At 55.1% G+C, this 16,694-nt stretch overlaps 1 protein-coding gene across 3 annotated transcripts in view; it reads right to left on the bottom strand.

Annotated features, from left to right (window-relative positions):
* Positions 1-16,694, bottom strand: part of CFAP46 (cilia and flagella associated protein 46) — an 87,242-nt gene that overhangs the window by 6,036 nt on the left and 64,512 nt on the right. For all 3 annotated transcript variants that reach the window (XM_057531153.1, XM_057531155.1, XM_057531156.1), the window contains 11 exons: positions 14,315-14,503; positions 13,389-13,577; positions 11,681-11,815; positions 11,421-11,600; positions 10,833-11,003; positions 6,409-6,506; positions 5,853-5,929; positions 5,562-5,692; positions 5,124-5,248; positions 4,246-4,325; positions 3,161-3,322 (listed from right to left, as the gene is read on the bottom strand). In XM_057531153.1, the coding sequence (XP_057387136.1) occupies positions 3,161-3,322; positions 4,246-4,325; positions 5,124-5,248; positions 5,562-5,692; positions 5,853-5,929; positions 6,409-6,506; positions 10,833-11,003; positions 11,421-11,600; positions 11,681-11,815; positions 13,389-13,577; positions 14,315-14,503 (1,537 nt within the window). The remainder of the gene's footprint in view (positions 1-3,160; positions 3,323-4,245; positions 4,326-5,123; positions 5,249-5,561; positions 5,693-5,852; positions 5,930-6,408; positions 6,507-10,832; positions 11,004-11,420; positions 11,601-11,680; positions 11,816-13,388; positions 13,578-14,314; positions 14,504-16,694) is intronic.

Below are 16,694 nucleotides of genomic sequence, written 5' to 3'. Positions count from 1 at the left end.
CGGGGTCAGGGCGTGGGCGCCTTTGCAGCTGCTATCCTGCTAACCCCACCAGGGGGTGGGTCTGCTCTTCCAGACAACGTTGGCAGCGCAGAGCGGTGGGGACAGGAAGGCCCTTTCAGTAAATGGGGCGCGCACAGCGGGGGACTCACGGGGGAAAGAGAGACCTGCCCCTTATCTCACACTGTGCGCAAAACCGATTTCGGATGGAAGGTACGTAAAGACGTGAAGGACAAAAAAAGAGAGACATATTTAGAAGACATCATAGAATATCTTCATGATCTTCAATTCAGGTAAGAAAATATTCTTTTTAAAAAGACCCCAAAAGCACCAGCTGTTAAGAGAAGATGGATACATTGGACTATATTCAAATATTTTGTTCACCAAGAGGTACCGTGCAGAGGAGTGACAAGACCAGCTGCAGACTGGGAGGAGATCTGTAGTTCATAAAATGATCGGAAAATTTATACAAACCTAAAGAACAAAAAGCCAGATAACCCAAGAGAAAAACTGGCCAAAGACTAGAACGGATTTTCACAAGTGAGGACATCAAATGGCCCATAAAATGCGAAAGGGGCTGGGCTCCCGGGCAGCAGGGGGTGCAGATCGGTGGGGCTTGAGCCCGAGGCCCCACCGGCTGCTCCTGGTGGGCCCAGCACCGCGGCCTCTTGCAGGCGCAAGGCCTGTTCTCTCCCATCCTTGGTATCTGGCCCATTAGCGTCCTTTTATTTAAGCTGATTTCCAAGAAGCATGTTTTGGACCTTGCATTTCCATTCCCAAAGGTGATCTCTACCTTTTAACTGGGGTGTTTTGACCTTGTACGGAGACTGTGATTATTGATGTGGTTGGGTGGAAACACACCATCTTGCTGTTTGTTTTCTATTTGTCCTGTCTCTTCTTTGTTTCATGTCCCCTCTTTTTTCTGCCTTTTTCTGATTAATCGTATTTTTTTTATGATTCCATTTTGACTTCCTCATTGTGTACTAGCTGTACCTCTTTGTTTCTGTTTTCAGTGGCTGTGCTGGTCCAGTACCCCGGTCCAGTACCCCATACCCCACGACACGTTGCTATCATTTTTCTCTCTAAGCTGTCAAAATCTTTTAAAGAGATTTTTTTTTTGAAGTATTTGTTTATTTATTTATTTTTGGCTGTGTTGGGTCTTCGTTTCTGTGGGAGGGCTTTCTCTAGTTGCGGCGAGCGGGGGCCACTCTTCATCGCGGTGCGCGGGCCTCTCACTATCGCAGCCTCTCTTGTTGCGGAGCACAGGCTCCAGACACGCAGGCTCAGTAGTTGTGGCTCACGGGCCTAGTTGCTCCGCGGCATGTGGGATCTTCCCAGACCAGGGCTCAAACCTGTGTCTCCTGCATTGGCAGGCAGACTCTCAACCACTGCGCCACCAGGGAAGCCCCCTGGTATGGTTTTATTTCTTGTGTTTGGGATTCATTGAACTTCTTGGGTCTGCAGGATTACAGTTTTCATCAAAATTGGGAAAAATTGGCCATTATTAACGCAAATGTTCCCCCTGCAAAGACTCCAGTTACAGGCAGGTTCGGCCGCTTCACTTTGTCCAACAGCTCACTGGTGCTCTGTTTTTGTTTTTGTTTTTTTTTTTCAGCTTTTTCCTGCTGTTACTTCTTCAAGCTCACTAGTTTCTTCTCCTGTCATGTCGAGTTGCATTAATGCTGCCCAGGGCATGTCCCTCCTCAGCAGAAGTTCAGTTCTGGTCCGTTTTACATCTTCCGTGTCTTTGCTTACCATCTCCTGGAACACGTGGATTATAGTTACAGGAACTATCACCTGTGTCACCTCTGGGTCTGCTTTTGATTGCCTTTTCTCTTAACCACGGGTCTTTGCATGCCAGGTGATTTTTGATTGGACGTCAGACATTTTGAATTTTTCCTTGTTGGGTGCTGGATTTTTAAAAAAATTCTATACATCTTGAGCTTTATTTTGAGATGCAGTTAAGTTACCTGGAAATAGGTTGATCCCTTGAGGCCTATTTTTAAGTTCTGTTGGTGGGACGAAAGCCAGTCTCCCTAGTGCAGAGAGGCAATGCCCTCTGGTTCCTGTGCCTGATACCTGTGAATTATAAGATGTTCCATTCTGGCTGTAGTCTCCACACACGCCTGCACTGACCGGCTCCCAGCAGAAGACTGAGGGGGACCCTCTGCAGATCTCTCCTCCCAGGACCGCCTTGGGTCCCCAGTCCCTCGTCTCCTCACCTCAGGGAGACCACCAGGCTCTGCCTGGTCCCCCCCTACCATGTGCTGCAGCCTGTAGCCTCTCTCCAGGCAGAAAGCTGGGGCTCACCTGCTTATTTCTCTCTCTTGGGGATTGCTGTCCCCCACTGCCTGTTCTCCAATATCTGAAAACCGCTGTTTCATATATTTTTCAAATTTTTTATTTATTTATTTTTTGATGTGGACCATTTTTAAAGTCTTTATTGAATTTGTTACAATATTGCTTCTGTTTTATGCTTTGGTTTTCTGGGCCCTGAGGCATGTGGGATCTTAGCTCCCCGACCAGGGATCGAACCCCCACCCCCTGCATTGGAAGGTGAAGCCTTAACCACTAGACCACCAAGGAAGTCCCTGTTTCATGTATTTTTGTCTGAGTTTTTGTTGTTCCAGCTGGAAGGGCAAATTTGGTCCCTGTCACCTCATCTTGGATGAAAACAAAAGTCCAATCTATCTACTTTTAATGTAATTTGATATTTATCGTAGTGCAACACACATGCAGAAAACTGCACACGGCCCCAGTGAACAGCCTGGAGAGTTTTCACACCCCAGGCACGTCCATGTCACAGAACATGATCATGCCTGAGTCCCCAGCCGCCCCCAGGCCAAGCCAGGTCCCCCTCGTCCTCTCCCTCATTGCCTCTCACCATCTGATTGATGATTAACTGTGTAGTCGGTTGGTGACCACCAGCCCCCTCCTTTGAAGCAGAAGTACGTGAAGCCAAGAACAAAGTTAAGTTTCCTGTTCAGGGCACGTCTGGCACCTAACAGAGCACCAGCACATAGTAGGTGTTCTCTGAATGAACCAGGGCCTCGAAAAGTATGGCAACATCTGCTAACTATTTTTTGACAAGAGTTACATTCTCTTATCGTGAAAGTCACTTAGATATTTGCATTTTGAAGTCAAGCATCAGCGCAGCTCTCACCCGTCTCCTTTCTATGCAGGCGGTTCCACAGCATCTGGAGAGAAAACTCCCGTGACACGGAGGAGACCATCCCTTCATCGAACACAGAGAGACCTTCTAACGGCAGCTCCAGAAGATGCCTGTCAGCGATCAGGATGACGTCGTCTGCGACCTCGGGCTGCACTGTGGGCAGGAACGCCAGCGGCTACCGAGGAGGCAGCGGCGGACACCTGGTGGCCAAGCTCCGCCCCTCACCACTGAGGCCGTCTGGCCGCTGTGCAGCCCCCGCCCGGCGGGAGACGCGGAAAGGAGTCTGAACTGGGCACCGCTCGCAGACACGCCAGCGCCGTCTTGGGGGTACACGCTGGTTTTGATGGTGCGGCCGGGTCACAGCCAGGACCTGGACAGAGCCCAGGCCGTGGGGACGTCGGGTCCTCCGCGGCTCTGAGGGCCGCCCAGGCTCCGCGGCCCTCAAGGGACGAACATCTGCACTGACCCCCCTCCCCAAGGACTGCCCAGACAGGGGCCACGGCCTCGGGACAGCTCCGTTAGGGGGAGGGTAGGGGTGCCCCCGCGACACCACGGCTTCTCCAGCCGTCAGGAAACCGGTGCAAAGGCTGAGGCCCCCAGACATGTCAATGGAATTGATGTGTTTGCAAAGTCAGGTCAAGTTACTTAAAATCCAGCAGGTTTTCAACTGGGAACTTTTAGGGCAGAAGCTCAGGTCACACAAGTGGTCACTGCGTTCCTGACAGCCGCGCACACTTGGCGCGGCGCTGGGACCTCGGGCTCTGGGTGCCTCAGCCACGGGGCGGGTGGCGGGGAGCAAAACAAGAGCATTTCACCTTCCACTGGGAAAATCAGCAGACTGCTGACCCGGGAGGCCCAGCTGCCCTCCTGCCGTCTGACGTGCTCAGGAGGGTGACGGGGACGTCACCGTGGTTTTCGCCCGGGCATCCGGCAGGGCAGGGCATCTGTGGCCGCGTGGGCAGCGGCGGGATGGCGCGAACCTTCCGGAAGGCTGCCCCCGCCGGCCCCGCTGCAGCACAGAGAGCGCGGCTCTGCCGGCCTCCAGCCCACAGACGCGGACCTGGGGCCCCACTCACCCTGCGGCAGGGACACTTTCCTCTCCTTGTCTTTGCCCTTGTATTTTCCCAAATCCCCAACAACTGTGGGAATCGGTGCTCTGAAAGGCAAAGGCAGAGATTCAGGTTTTAAAAACTCCATGAGAATCACTGAGAACAAGGACAGCATCTCCTCAGGCTGTTCCCACCAGGGCAGTGAGGGCCACAAGACCTTCCCAGCCCGCTGCTGGGGACCGGTCTCCGGAGATGGGGCAGGGAAAACACACAGGACGTGAACACACAGGACTCAGGACGCTCTGACCTGCCGGCCAATCAGGGAAGTTCATGTGCCCGACCCCTCTACCTTCTCTCCCACCAACATAGACCCAAGGGGCCAGGCACTTCACCGTGCTCTCCCCTCCTTCCCACACCCAGGCCAGCGGCTCAGAGGGCGGCAGGGGCCTGCACGGCGGGGACGCCCCCAGAAAAGGTTTCAAGCAGGGCCAGACTTCCTCCCGACGGCAGGCGGACAGAGCCCGGGCTTCTATTCTCAAAGAGCCTGTGCACGTCTGCCGTTTAATCGAATGGTCCGATTCAGCACAGAGAGAAGCCCACTATGGCCTCAGAGACGCGAGTTTCCACGAAGGAAACAGCTCTGACTTTCACACGCCCACAGCCAGTCGCTCAGCTGGTCCTGGGACTCAGGGAGTGCTTCCAGGCCGCGCCCCCAGCCCGCCCACCCCAACCCTGGCTGTCACAACGCCCATCGCTCCCTGTACCTGTGTGCACCTGTGTGCACCTGTGGGGACAGAGAGACGACATGACCCTGCACCCCGAGGGCTCGGGCAATCCAGACGGCGCCCGCTCTCCGCACCCTCAGTCCCTGAAGCCTCAGGAATCAGCCCTTGATGGGTGGGTACCTGGCTTCCGGGGGGCAGCTAAGCAGCGGGAAGAGCGGCCTCAGATACTCCTCCATGGGCTTCACGACCTCCGCGAACCTCTGCAGAGAGTGTTCTTCCCTTCTCAGGGGCACGCCTTCTGACTCCTTCTCAACCCAAAGACAGCCGCAGTCAGAGGTGTCAGAGGGGAAGAGGGGCGGGACCCTGCCGGCGACCCCCCAGGACAGGCCCAGCTCAGCAGCCAGGCGCCCCCCCCCACCCTCCGCCCCCTCGGCCAGCATCGTGGAGGCGTCTGCATCACACTTGGCTCAAGGATTCAGAGCAGGATTGGCCCCGTGCCTGGTCGGGGAGCCTGACCCGGGGTCCAGCAGCGCCTGGGGTGGGGGGGGTCCTCGCCCAGGCCTCGCCACCCTGCCCTGCGGGGTGGGAGCAGCCCTGGCACCGGGCTCGGGGCCTCACCAAGCCTGGGCTCGGGGCCGTGTCCTCACTGTGCGCCTCGGCCTGGGCGTGCTCCCGGAAACGCCGGGCACTGGCCAACAGGGAGGAGAAGGCGGCCGGGCTCACGGCCACCCGAGCCACCTTGCAGGAGCCTGCAGAGACAGACGCCGCCGCTGTCCCCACACGCAGCTTCGCAGAACGCCCCCCGGGGCTGAGGGGACCGCGGGTGGGAACGCGTGCGCACGCTCGGCCTTGGCGCCGGTGGGCGCACCCCTGCACGCACCCCGAGGGCGGTGCTCCGGCAGAACTCACCCCCGACCTGGAGCGCTTTGCCTTTGGCTGCAGGGATGAGCTTGGGTTTCTCGTAGGCAGCGCCGTACAGATGGGTCCTGTCGGCAGGACGCAGGGCGGGGTCAAAGCCCAGCTCCGGGGGTCCCAGAGGAGCCCCCGCCAGGCCGACTCTGCGCCACGTACCCACCCTGCCGGGAGCAGGAGCCCCCTCCCTGCGGCGCCCCGGCCAAGTCAGACACAGGGTTCAAACAGGCCCCTGGGGGCTCTGTGTGCGGCGCTGCCGGAGGCTGGGGCACCCGCTTCTCCCCAGACCCTGGGTTCTGCCCCACTTGAGCAGCGAACTTCAGACCAGGGCCACGCGCTGGCGGGAGCTGGCACCGTGCCCTCTCCCCTCCCCGGGTCGTACGGGCCAGCCTGGCCATCGTGGCAGAGGGACGGTCCCCCCACCTCCCAGCGGGCAGCCGCCACCGGCCTGTGTCTGTCCCTCGGCTTGGCAGCCCCTGCGCTGTGTCCACAGGGACCTTAGCGGGCAGAAGCCTGGGTAGCAGGCCCGAGAACACGAGAGAGGAGGCCTCACCTGTCCCGTGAGTGGTGCAGAAAGAGGATCCGAAAAGTGGGAGGGATTTCACTCAAGAAGTTAAAATGCTCTTCGGTGACCCGGAGATTCTGCCAAGCCTGCGGGGGGCAGTCAGGAGTCAGCGCCGGGCGCCGCCACAAGGAGGCAGCAGACGCACGCGGACTTCACCGCTGCCCCGGACACTGGCTCCGCTGGTACCGCCAGAGCCCGACCCGCCGCGCACACCGGCAAAGGCACCGAGCCCAAAGGCGCACGGAGAAGCCCCGGCACGTCCTGCAGCACAGCCGCCGCCCTCTCCGCTCCCCGCAGTCCCGGCGCCCCCCGCGCAGACACCGGCAGGGCAGGCGCAGCACCCGCGCTTCCCGGCCCGCAGGCCGCAAGGGGCGGGGGCGGCCGGCGGTTCCCCCTGCCCTGACCCGGGTCCCCCCTTCTCTGCGGGGAAGGGTCCGCAGCGGGGGCCGCACAGCACCCCGCGGGCCGCCTCCCCAAAGAGGAGCGGCTGCTCAGAAGCCCATTCCGCACTTTCGGATGAAATGAGCTTCAGCTTTGCCGAAGCCGACCAGCGTCCGCACTCCAGCCCACGGCGGTGCGGAGCGGGTTCTGGGACGCTCGCCCCGGCGGCGCGGACACAGGAAGCCGTGGGAGCCGCGCTCGGGAGGCTGCGGGCTGCTCACAGGGGCCACGGCCGCGCTCCAGGGGAGGGGCCTTAGGCTTCCGCAGCTCGGGCGGCCCGCTGTGCGGGGCCCGGACCCCTCCGGGCTGGCGCACGTGGCGGCTGGCCCTGCTGCCCTCTGCTGCCTGCAGAGTGTCCCATCGGGAGGGCACCACTTCTCATCCCTTCTGTGGCCACTGGGCACCTGGGTGGGCCTCCCTTTTTGCGCCACAAATGCTGCTGTGATGTCTGTTCTTTGGGGGCCACCGGCCGCAGGGGAGAGTTGCTGGGGGACATCGCTTCTAAGGGGCCGCCGGGCCCCATCCCCGCCAGGGCCCCGCCTCCTCTCCCGCCCTTGGGGCTTTGCACCTGTTCCCTTTCAGCCCTTCCGGTGGATGTCTAGCAGTCTCTGAATGGGGTTTTGATTTTCCCATTTTCCTGATGACCAGTTAACTTGCGCGTCATTTAAAAAGTTTACTGGCCACTTGGGTATCTTTTGTGAAATTCCAGTCTTGTGATTGTTTTCTGTGGGAGAGTCAGTCTTTCTCCTGCCGAGAGGGGCACCTCCTGTCTACACACAGGACACCAGCCCCTGGCCTCTCGGGTGTGTTGTATCTCCTCTGGGGCTTGCCTTTTGACTCCTGGGTATATGGTTTTGATGAACACAAGTTCCTACTGTCAACGCAGTACAACTGATCGTTCCCCCCTTGACGGTTAGCACCTCTGTCTCCTGCATAGTAAGTCTTACCTACTCCGAAGGCATGAAGAGGTCCCCTTAAAGCTTCTTCTGAAAGCTCTGCTGTGTTACCTTCTCAGGTAGAGCTGCCCTTCGTGCAGGGCTGCACCATCCGCTCTTCTGCCCTAAGTGTCGCGCTTGACATCTGTCAGGTGTGGGTGGTGGGTCTGTTTCTGGGCGTTTTCTTGTCCCATTGGTCATTTTCTCCATTTGTGTGCCAATGCCACGCTGTCTTACCTTCTATAGCTTTAAATAGGTCTTGATATCTTGTATAGTAAGCTGGCATTTCCTTACAAACATCTTAATACAGAGCCTTCCCCCACAAACACAGCTGCCTCTGTGCTTACATAGTTCTTGAATTTTCCTTAGGAAGGTTTGCAGTTTTCATGGTAGAAGTCACGTGTATCTTTTGTTAGATTTTCCTTAGCTTTTTGATTGTTTTTGATGTTACTGAAAACGGTATTATTCAGACATTGTCACTGCTTGTTTGTAACTGGCATGTAGAGATGCAACTCATGTTTACAGCCTTCAGCAGAGACCTGCCAAATCTGCATGTTAAATCTGTTATCGAGAGAGAGTATGACTTTCAAGGCCCACAATCATGTTGATAGTGAATAATCCGTTTTACTTCTTCCTTTTCAGTGCTTCTGCCTTTTATTCCTTTTTTGAGTCTAATTGGTCCATTGAATAGAAGCAGTGATAGCTTTCTTGTGTCATTTTGACTCAAGGAGAAAATTTTTCAAAATTTTAGTATATAATTTGATGTTTGCTATGGAGTTTTAAAGACATTCTTTATCAAATTAAGAAAATTATCTTCTATCTTGATTTTTTGAAATCACAGACTGGTGCTGAATTTTGACAAATGGTTTTTTTGCATCTATCAAGATGATCTTACGATTTTCTCCTTTTCCTCCTGTTAATACGGTGAATTATATTGAATGATTTAAAAATATTAAACCACATGGAACACAGCCATTCGATCCACACGTATTATCCCTTTTATAATCGCTGGATTTTACTTGCTAATACTCTGTGTCCACGTTGATGAAAGAGATTTTCCTTCCATGTAACGTCCTTGCTAGGTTTCTAGTATCGAGGCTCACTGGGTCTCTTTAAAGACAGTTAGGAAGTATTCCTTTTACTCCTATCCTCTGGAAGTGTTTTGAAGGATTATTTCTTCCTTCAATGTTTGGAAGAATTTATTGGCGAAGGCAGTTGGGTCTGGGGTTTTCTTTGTGGGAATGTTTTTAATAAAAGGTTTCATTTCTTGAAGCGATATTATTCAGATTTTCCATTCTGTCCGCTTTGGTAGGTAATATTTTTGGAGGAATTTGTCCATTTCATCCAAATTGTCAAATTTATTAGAGTAAGGTTATAAAAAAATAGTCTCTTATTAGCTTCTTGATGTCTGAAGGATCTCGTGATGTCTTTTTATTACCGATACTGAAATTTTTGTTTTCTTTCTCTTTTTTCTTTATCAGGTCTTTCTAAGTGTTTATCAATTTTATTAGTCTTCTCTTTGGAACCAACACTTGTCATGACTGATTTCCTCTGCCGTAAGTGTGCTTTAATTTCATGGCTTCTGCTGTTCTCGTTCTTATTTGTTTTCCATTTTTCTTAGGTGTTTTTTTACTCTAGCTTCTTGAAATTACAGCTTAAATCACTGTTTTTAAGACTCTCTTTTGTATTCAAGGCTGTATTTTTCCTCCACGCCCTGTTTTAGACAAGTCTCCTAGGTTTTGATATATAGAATTTTTATTCTCTGAGTCAGTTTAAAATATTTTCTAAATTCCATCGTGATTTCCTCTTTGACCAACTGATGATGATAGACATACTGGTTAATTTCAAGGCAGTTGTATGTTTTACAGGTATCTCTTAGTTACGGATTTCTGTTTTAAGTTCCTTGTGGTTAGAAAGCAAACTGAATGACTTCAGCGCTTTGGAACTTGTTGAGGCCTCTCGTGGCCCAGGGCTGGCCACGCCTCCTGCACTCGCGGACGCCCCACACGCTTCTGCAGGCCACTGCTCTTCATCTGCTCGTGATGCCAGCAGCCAAGAGGGCGGCTGCAGCCCCCCCGCAGAGCCGGGGGTCTGTCTGCGGCTGCTCTGCCTCTGGCAGTTCTCTCTTGCGCCTCTGAGGCTGCATCACTCGTGCTCACGGATTCAGGACGGTGGTCGGCGCTGACCGGCTCCTGGGCCGTTTCCCTCCAGCGAGGCATCTGAGCAGAACGCTCACGGGTTCTCACCTGTTAGTGTCTTCACGGTTCACGCCCTGCTTCTCGCCTCCGCCAGGCTGGCCTGGCCCAGCGCAGCCTGCACCCTGTCTTGCCTCCGCCCCGCAGGAGGGAGGATTCCCGTCCCTGGGTCACGGCACTGGCTCTCGGCCTGGAGACGTTTTTGGTTGTCACACCTGGGGAGGTGCTGGAGGCCAGGCTGCCGCTAAACAGCCACGGCGCACAGGACGGCCCCACCACGGTCACCCCGTCCTCAGAGGTCAAGAGGAGGAAAGCAGCCTGGGTCAAGGGATAGGAGGTCGGCCCATGCGAGTAACCGTGGAAGCCCCAGGAAGGAGGAGGGTGGACTTGACCAGAGCATCCGGGCCTGTTTTCTCTGTTGAGTTTCATCAAGTTTAATTTCTTTAAATCTCCAATTCATATTTGCTAGTCCAAATGAAAGCGGAGGTGCTATTAGCTACCATGCTCTGCAAATTTCTTTCAAAATGAAACTCTAAGACTTGACGGAGTATAAAACTTTTCTTCAAACACAGCGAGGGCTGAAAGCAGAGCCCCGGGGTACCGTCCCCTCCGCGGCCTGCTGCAGCCCCTGGGCATTTGTACTTGCGAGCTCGCTGACTGTCGCTGTCACCGAGGAGGTGGGCTGCTAGCCCCCCACCGCGCCCATGAGGAAGCTGCAGCTCAGAGAGGTTGAGTGACCCTCCCAGAACCACACAGCAAGCCAGGATTTGGACTCGGCCCGAGTGTGTCTGCAGAGCCGCGGGGCCAGGGGCAGGGTCCAGGGCGTCCCTAGCTTGGGCACCTTGGATATGGCAGCCAGTCTCTGCTCCACGCTGGCAAACAGGCTGGTGGACGTCCTCTCCTGGCGCCTCAGCCTGTGCTGGAGCTGCAGCAGCGCGGCCAGCTGGGAGCTGCTGGTGCTGGCCGTGGCCGTGAGCAGGACATCTCGCATCCCCTCCGAGGCCGAGCAGCTCTGAAACAGACCACGGAGGCTGCTGAGGGGCCCGGGCGCCGTCCAGGGCGGGTGGGCGCCCAGGTGCTCCTCCTGGCGGCCGGCCCAGCTGCGGGGCAAGGCCAGGCCGGACCTTCACCGCTGTGCCTGCAGGCCTGCAGCTCAGGACGCAGGGAGGAGGGCTCGGCGCTCTTGCCCTAAGTCTCAGGAACACGAGCTTGGAGGGCTTCCGCTGCGCCCGCACCCACGAGCCTCCGGGCAACCTCGGGGGGCCGGCCCCCTTCTCCTGGTGCCCACAGTGCTTCCTCCAATGAGCGCCATCCTTAAGGCAGAGCCCAGTTGCAGCCTGGCTGGCGGGGCCACCAACGGAGGGAGCACCAGTGTCTCGGGGACCCTCCTTCTCCCCAGTGGCTAAGGGGGACCTTGCGGAAGGCGCACCTGAGACAGCGCCAGGAACTGGCAGGTGGCCGCGGGGTCCAGGGTGCCGACACACCCCACCATCTCCAGGCTGGCGGCTGCGGCGATGTCCAGGAGGTTGCCGCCCAGGGCTACCTGCAGGCACTGCAGCAGCACCTCGGACGCCTGGGCCAGGTAGCGCCGGGCCAGCGCCATCCTCCTCTGCGGGGTGAGGCTCAGGCTCAGGCCGGCTCTGCGGGTAGGGTGCGCCCGGGGCGGGGCTGGGGCTGGGGCAGGGGTACCTTCAGATCCCAGCCTTTCCCGCCGTGCTCCTCGGGGGTGGCCCTGAAGGCCAGCAGGTCGCCGTAGGGCCCCTCGCGCTCCTCATCCTCCTGGATGACCTCCAGACACTTGAGGCTGCTCAGCTCAGCGCCCCCCTACGGAACACGCACCTCCGGTCGGCCCGCACGTCAGCACGGACGGCAGTGCCCGCCAGGGCCAGGCGTCTCTGTGGGATCCCTGCGTGGGGGCGCTGTGGGCGCCGGGCCGGCATCTCGCTGATTAGGTGACCAGCAGGACCCTGGCCCAAGAGCCTGGCGTTTGGCAGGCGCAGCCCGGGTGGGGCCTCGGCAGCCTCAGGCCAATGGCCTTCTGTGCTCACTCCCTTCAGTCCTTCAAAATCACCTCCCCCGGCATCAGGCCGGCCAGGACCCGGGGAGCCAGCTGCCAGTCTGCCCCAGGGGCCCGGGGGACAGAGGCACAAACGAGGCCCTCCTGTCTGCAGGACCAGCCACCCTGACGCGGTCCTCAGGATGCCAGGGGAACCTGCCTAGGGGGCAGCAGGCCCAGGAGGACTCGGGTTGAAGGGGAGCCCTGGGTTTGAGGGGACACGACACGAAGCGGGGCCTGGGGGACACGTTTCCCCGGCGGCCCCTCCGAGTCGGGGTGTGGTGAGGGCCGCTTCACAGACGGGACGCCCGCGCGGAAAGCAGCTGTGTATCTGGTCCGCGTCTGCCTGACTCAGAGACACCTGCTCTGGTTGGACAAGGGGCCAAACGCCATCAATTCATCCGAATGGGAGTCACGTCCTGCGGCCTGGAGACCCAGGACAGACAGTCTCGGGCTGACCCCAGGGCCTGCACACCCAGCTGGGTCAGGGAAGTGGAAGCACCAGCCCCAAATCACACAGGGGTGTGGCGCCTGGCTGCTCGGGGCTGGGGGGTCTCCTAAAAGAGCAGGGTCTACGGGCATGAGCCTGGCTGCACCGCCAAGCAGGTGCCTTCCAATTGGAGGAGGTGGCATCTGCCGAGGTGGTTAGGACCGTGACCTGGAGCTTCCACGGCCAGCGGGGGCAGTGGCTGTCACCAGAGCTCCTTCCGAGGGGCGCCAGGCCTGCTGGGCAGCCTTGTGGGGGGTGGGGAGTGCTGGAGAGAAGGGTGTGGGCTTCCGTGCACTGAAGCAGCTGCTGGGGTCAGGGCTTCACCGGACCAGACCGTATGGGCGGGGGAGGGGAGTGAGGGGGGCGGGGGTGGAGGGGAGTGAGGGGGCAGGGGAGGGAGCAAGGTAGGCAGGGCCCCCCACTGTGCTATAGGATGCAGGCCCAGTGCTCAGGTACAGGCCAGACGCCCAGATGCAGAGCTGCCAGGGTGAGGGAGACACCAGGGACACCCACATTTGGGGTGGGGTGGGATGCCCCACTTAGGATGGGTCCGTCCTGCCCTCGGACCAGCACCAGCCGCGTGCCTGCCCTTCCTCTCCCACCCGTTTGCCACCCCTCCTTGGGCCTGTCCCCGAAGTCCCTGTCTCTGTCCTTCCCTGCGGGCCCCGGGCCGGGCTGCTGCTGCCCTTTCCCTCCTGCCATAGCCCACATCGCCCTTCTTGATGGGGATGATTCGAGACCTGTTTGCCACCTCAGTTCTTACTGAGGTCAGGTGAGCTCTGAATATCTTGTTTCTGTTTTTTAAGCGTAGGTGGTAGGTTTGTGAACCAGCCAGAAGCAGAAGCACGTACCAAGAGGCTCTCCTCCCAGTAGAAGGCGGGGCGCAGGGGGTCTGTGTGCACGGCCAACAGGTGCAGGGCCTTCCCGGCCAGGCCCAGGAGCTGGGCGCGGAGCTCCACGCAGCCGGCGCACAGTGGCCGCAAGCTCCCCAGCTGGGCCAGCACGGTGTGCGCCAGGGTCCGCTTCAGGGTGAACCACTTCTTCAGGGACAAACCGCCTCGGTTACCCCATCCCCGCCCGGAAACGCAATAGGCCCACTGCTGCGGCCCCTCCCCACCAGGACCCACCCTCTAACACGCCATGCATTGTGGCGAGGGTCTCCGAGGCTCAGGTGTTGGGAGGGTCTGAAGTCTGCTGATAGAACCTTAATTTGGGGCTGACTGACAAGGACATGAGTTTGTATGCAGTTCCATTTTAGGACTAATTTGATTCATTTAGAGTTAAATCAAATTAATTTGATTCATACTTCATGAAATCTAAGACCAAGTCTAAAATGCCAGGACATGTTTCCCTAAAACAAGTATTTCGCAAATGTAGCTTATTTTCTTAACAGACTGCAGTTGACCTTTATGGACTCCTTACTGTGACGACATAAGCGTCAGAGCAAACTCGCGCCTTGGGAAGGGAAGCCGTCTGTGCACAGGGGGCCTCCCCCGCCAAGTACGACCCCGCTTTCATTAGCCAATTAGACGGGGCCTTTCTGAGGCCCACCGAGCTGCTGGGGGCTGCTGGGGGCTGCTGGGAACTGTTGGGAGCTGCCGGGGCAGGGAACCCACTCTGGTCAGCGACCTCAGGGGGAGGCCTGTGAAACCTGGCCTCCTGGACTCCCAGTGGCTGGTCTGCACGTCAGGCACACGGAGGTGGAGACCCCACCACAGCACGACAGCCCCCGTGGGTGGGGGCCCCGGGGGACCAGCGAGTGTCCGTGGACGGTTACCAGGCCGACAGAAGTGTAGTCGCTGGGGCTGTGCAGGTAGTCGGCCAGCAGCTTGTGCACAGAGCCCCGCTCCACCTGCCGCTCCAGCGTCTCCTCCCACGTGAGCTGGAGCGTGTCCAGACACACCTCCACGAGGCTGAGCTTGAGGTGCGCCAGCCTCCTCATCCGAGGGGTGCTGACGTTCTGCAACTGAGACGCGCGCGGGCGGTCACGGCGCGGGCGCTCCTGCTGAGGCTCAGCCCCGACAGGCGCGCGCGTCCTGACGTGTGGATACCCACGCCCATCCTCGTCCATACCCACGAGGATGACGGCTGCTCCCTCGCCCCCAAACCCCCCTCCCCCCTCCTCCTCAACCTCCTCCTTCTTAGGCAAACGTGTGGCTACTTTCTGGGTCTACAGGTTAGCTTGCACTTTCTCGGATTTTACATGAATGTAAACCGCTAGGAGCGGGATGGCTGGGGCATACGGCGGGCCTGTGCTTAACTCTTCAGGAAACTGCCCAACCATTTTCCAAGGTGGCTGCACGCACTGTGTCCCCAACACAACAGCGTAGGAGAGTCCCAGTTCCTCAGGTCGTGGCTAATATTCAGTGTGGTCGGTCTTTCAAGTTGTAACCATGTTAACAGGTGTGCGGCGGTTTCTCACTGTGGTTATAATCGGCGTTTCCCTGACTCACTAATAACGTTGGCCATCTTTTCACCTGATTATCTACCATCCACATATTTTCTTTGGAGAAATGTCTGTTCAAATGTTTGGTCTGTTTTTATTGGGTTGTTTATGTCTTACTAAGTTTTGCAAGTTCTTTCTATACTCTGGAGACAAGACCTTTGTCGGATAAATGATTTGCAAATGTTTTCTCCCAGTTGTCGACTGTCTTTTCATTCTCTTAATAGTGTCTTTGAAGAGCAGAGTCCAATTTATAAATTTATTGTTTGATGGATCATGCTTTTGGTGTCATACATAAGAAATCTTCATCTACTAAACCTAAGGCCGCAAAGGTATTTTCCTGTTTTCTTCTAGAAGTTTGATAGTTTTAGCTCTTACATTTAGGCCTATGATCCATTTTGAGTTAATTTTTACATATGGTGTGAGGTAAGAACTGAAGTTTATTTTTTGGATGCAGACGTCCAGTTGCTCCAGCACCACTGTTCTAACGACGGGACTTTGTTCACTGAACTCTCTGCACCTTTGCTGAAAGTCAGTTTTCTGTCTATGTGCATGTGTCTATTTCTGGATTCTCTATTACGTTCCACTGATGTTTGTGTATTTTTAACACTAAAACCACAGTCTCAATTCCTGTAGCTTTACAGTAAGTCTTAAAATCAGGTAGTGTTAGTCCTCCGACTTTGTTCTTCTTTTTCAAAGTTGTGTTGGCTATGTTAGGTCTTTTGAAATTCCATATAAATTTAAAAATCACTTTGTCAATTTCTAAAAAAAAACCCAAAAAACAAAACAAAACCCCCACAGTATCTTGATCAGGATTGCAGATAATTTAGGGGGGAACTGACATCTTAATAATGTCAAGTTTTCTGAGCCATGCACTTGATAGATCTTTCCATTTATCTAGGTATTGTTTAATTTTTCTCAGCAATGTTTTGTAGTTCTCGGGGTACGAGTTTTCACTTTTTTGTCAAATTTCATATTTATGCTGTCATAAATGGTGTTGTTTTAAAATTTTTAATATCCAATTGATCATTCCTAGTATATGGAAATATACAATTAATATTTGTATATTGTTCTTGTATCCTGCAACCTTACTAAGCTCATTCCTTAGTACTAATAGCTTTATTATTTTGTAGATTACACAGGATTTTCTATACAGACGACCATGTTCGCTGTGAACAAAGACAGTTTTACTTCTTCCTTTCCAGTCTGGACGCTTTTCTTTTTCTTGCTTTGTTGAATTGGCTAGAACTCTAATAAAATTCTGCATCAAAGTGGTAGAGGACACATTGCTGTCTTATTCTTCACCTAAGGGGAAAGCATTCAATCTTTCAACATGTGAGCTCTAGTTCTTTTCATAGATGCCCTTTATCAGATTGAGGAAGATCCCTTCTATAATAGTTTGCTAAGAGTTTTTTTTTTTTTTAAATCAGAAATGGATGTTGGATCTTGCCAAATGCTTTTCCTGCATCTATTAAGATGATAATTTATTTTTAATTTTTAAAAATATATGGTGAACCAAATTGATTGATGTTTGAATGTTACGTCCTGGGATAACCTCAACTTGGTATATAATCCTTTTTATACATTGTTGCACTTAATTTTCTAAATTTTGTTTAAAATTTTTTCCATCTATATTCATGAAGAATAATGGCCTGTAGGTTTTTCTAATTTTTTAAATATCTTTACCTTGTTTTGGTATCATAGTGACACCAGC

The sequence above is a fragment of the Balaenoptera acutorostrata genome, chromosome 16 (assembly GCF_949987535.1).
Source record: "Balaenoptera acutorostrata chromosome 16, mBalAcu1.1, whole genome shotgun sequence".
Lineage (NCBI taxonomy): Eukaryota > Metazoa > Chordata > Mammalia > Artiodactyla > Balaenopteridae > Balaenoptera > Balaenoptera acutorostrata.
Note: the sequence above shows the minus strand (reverse complement) of the source record. Positions and strands in the feature narration are given on the sequence as shown.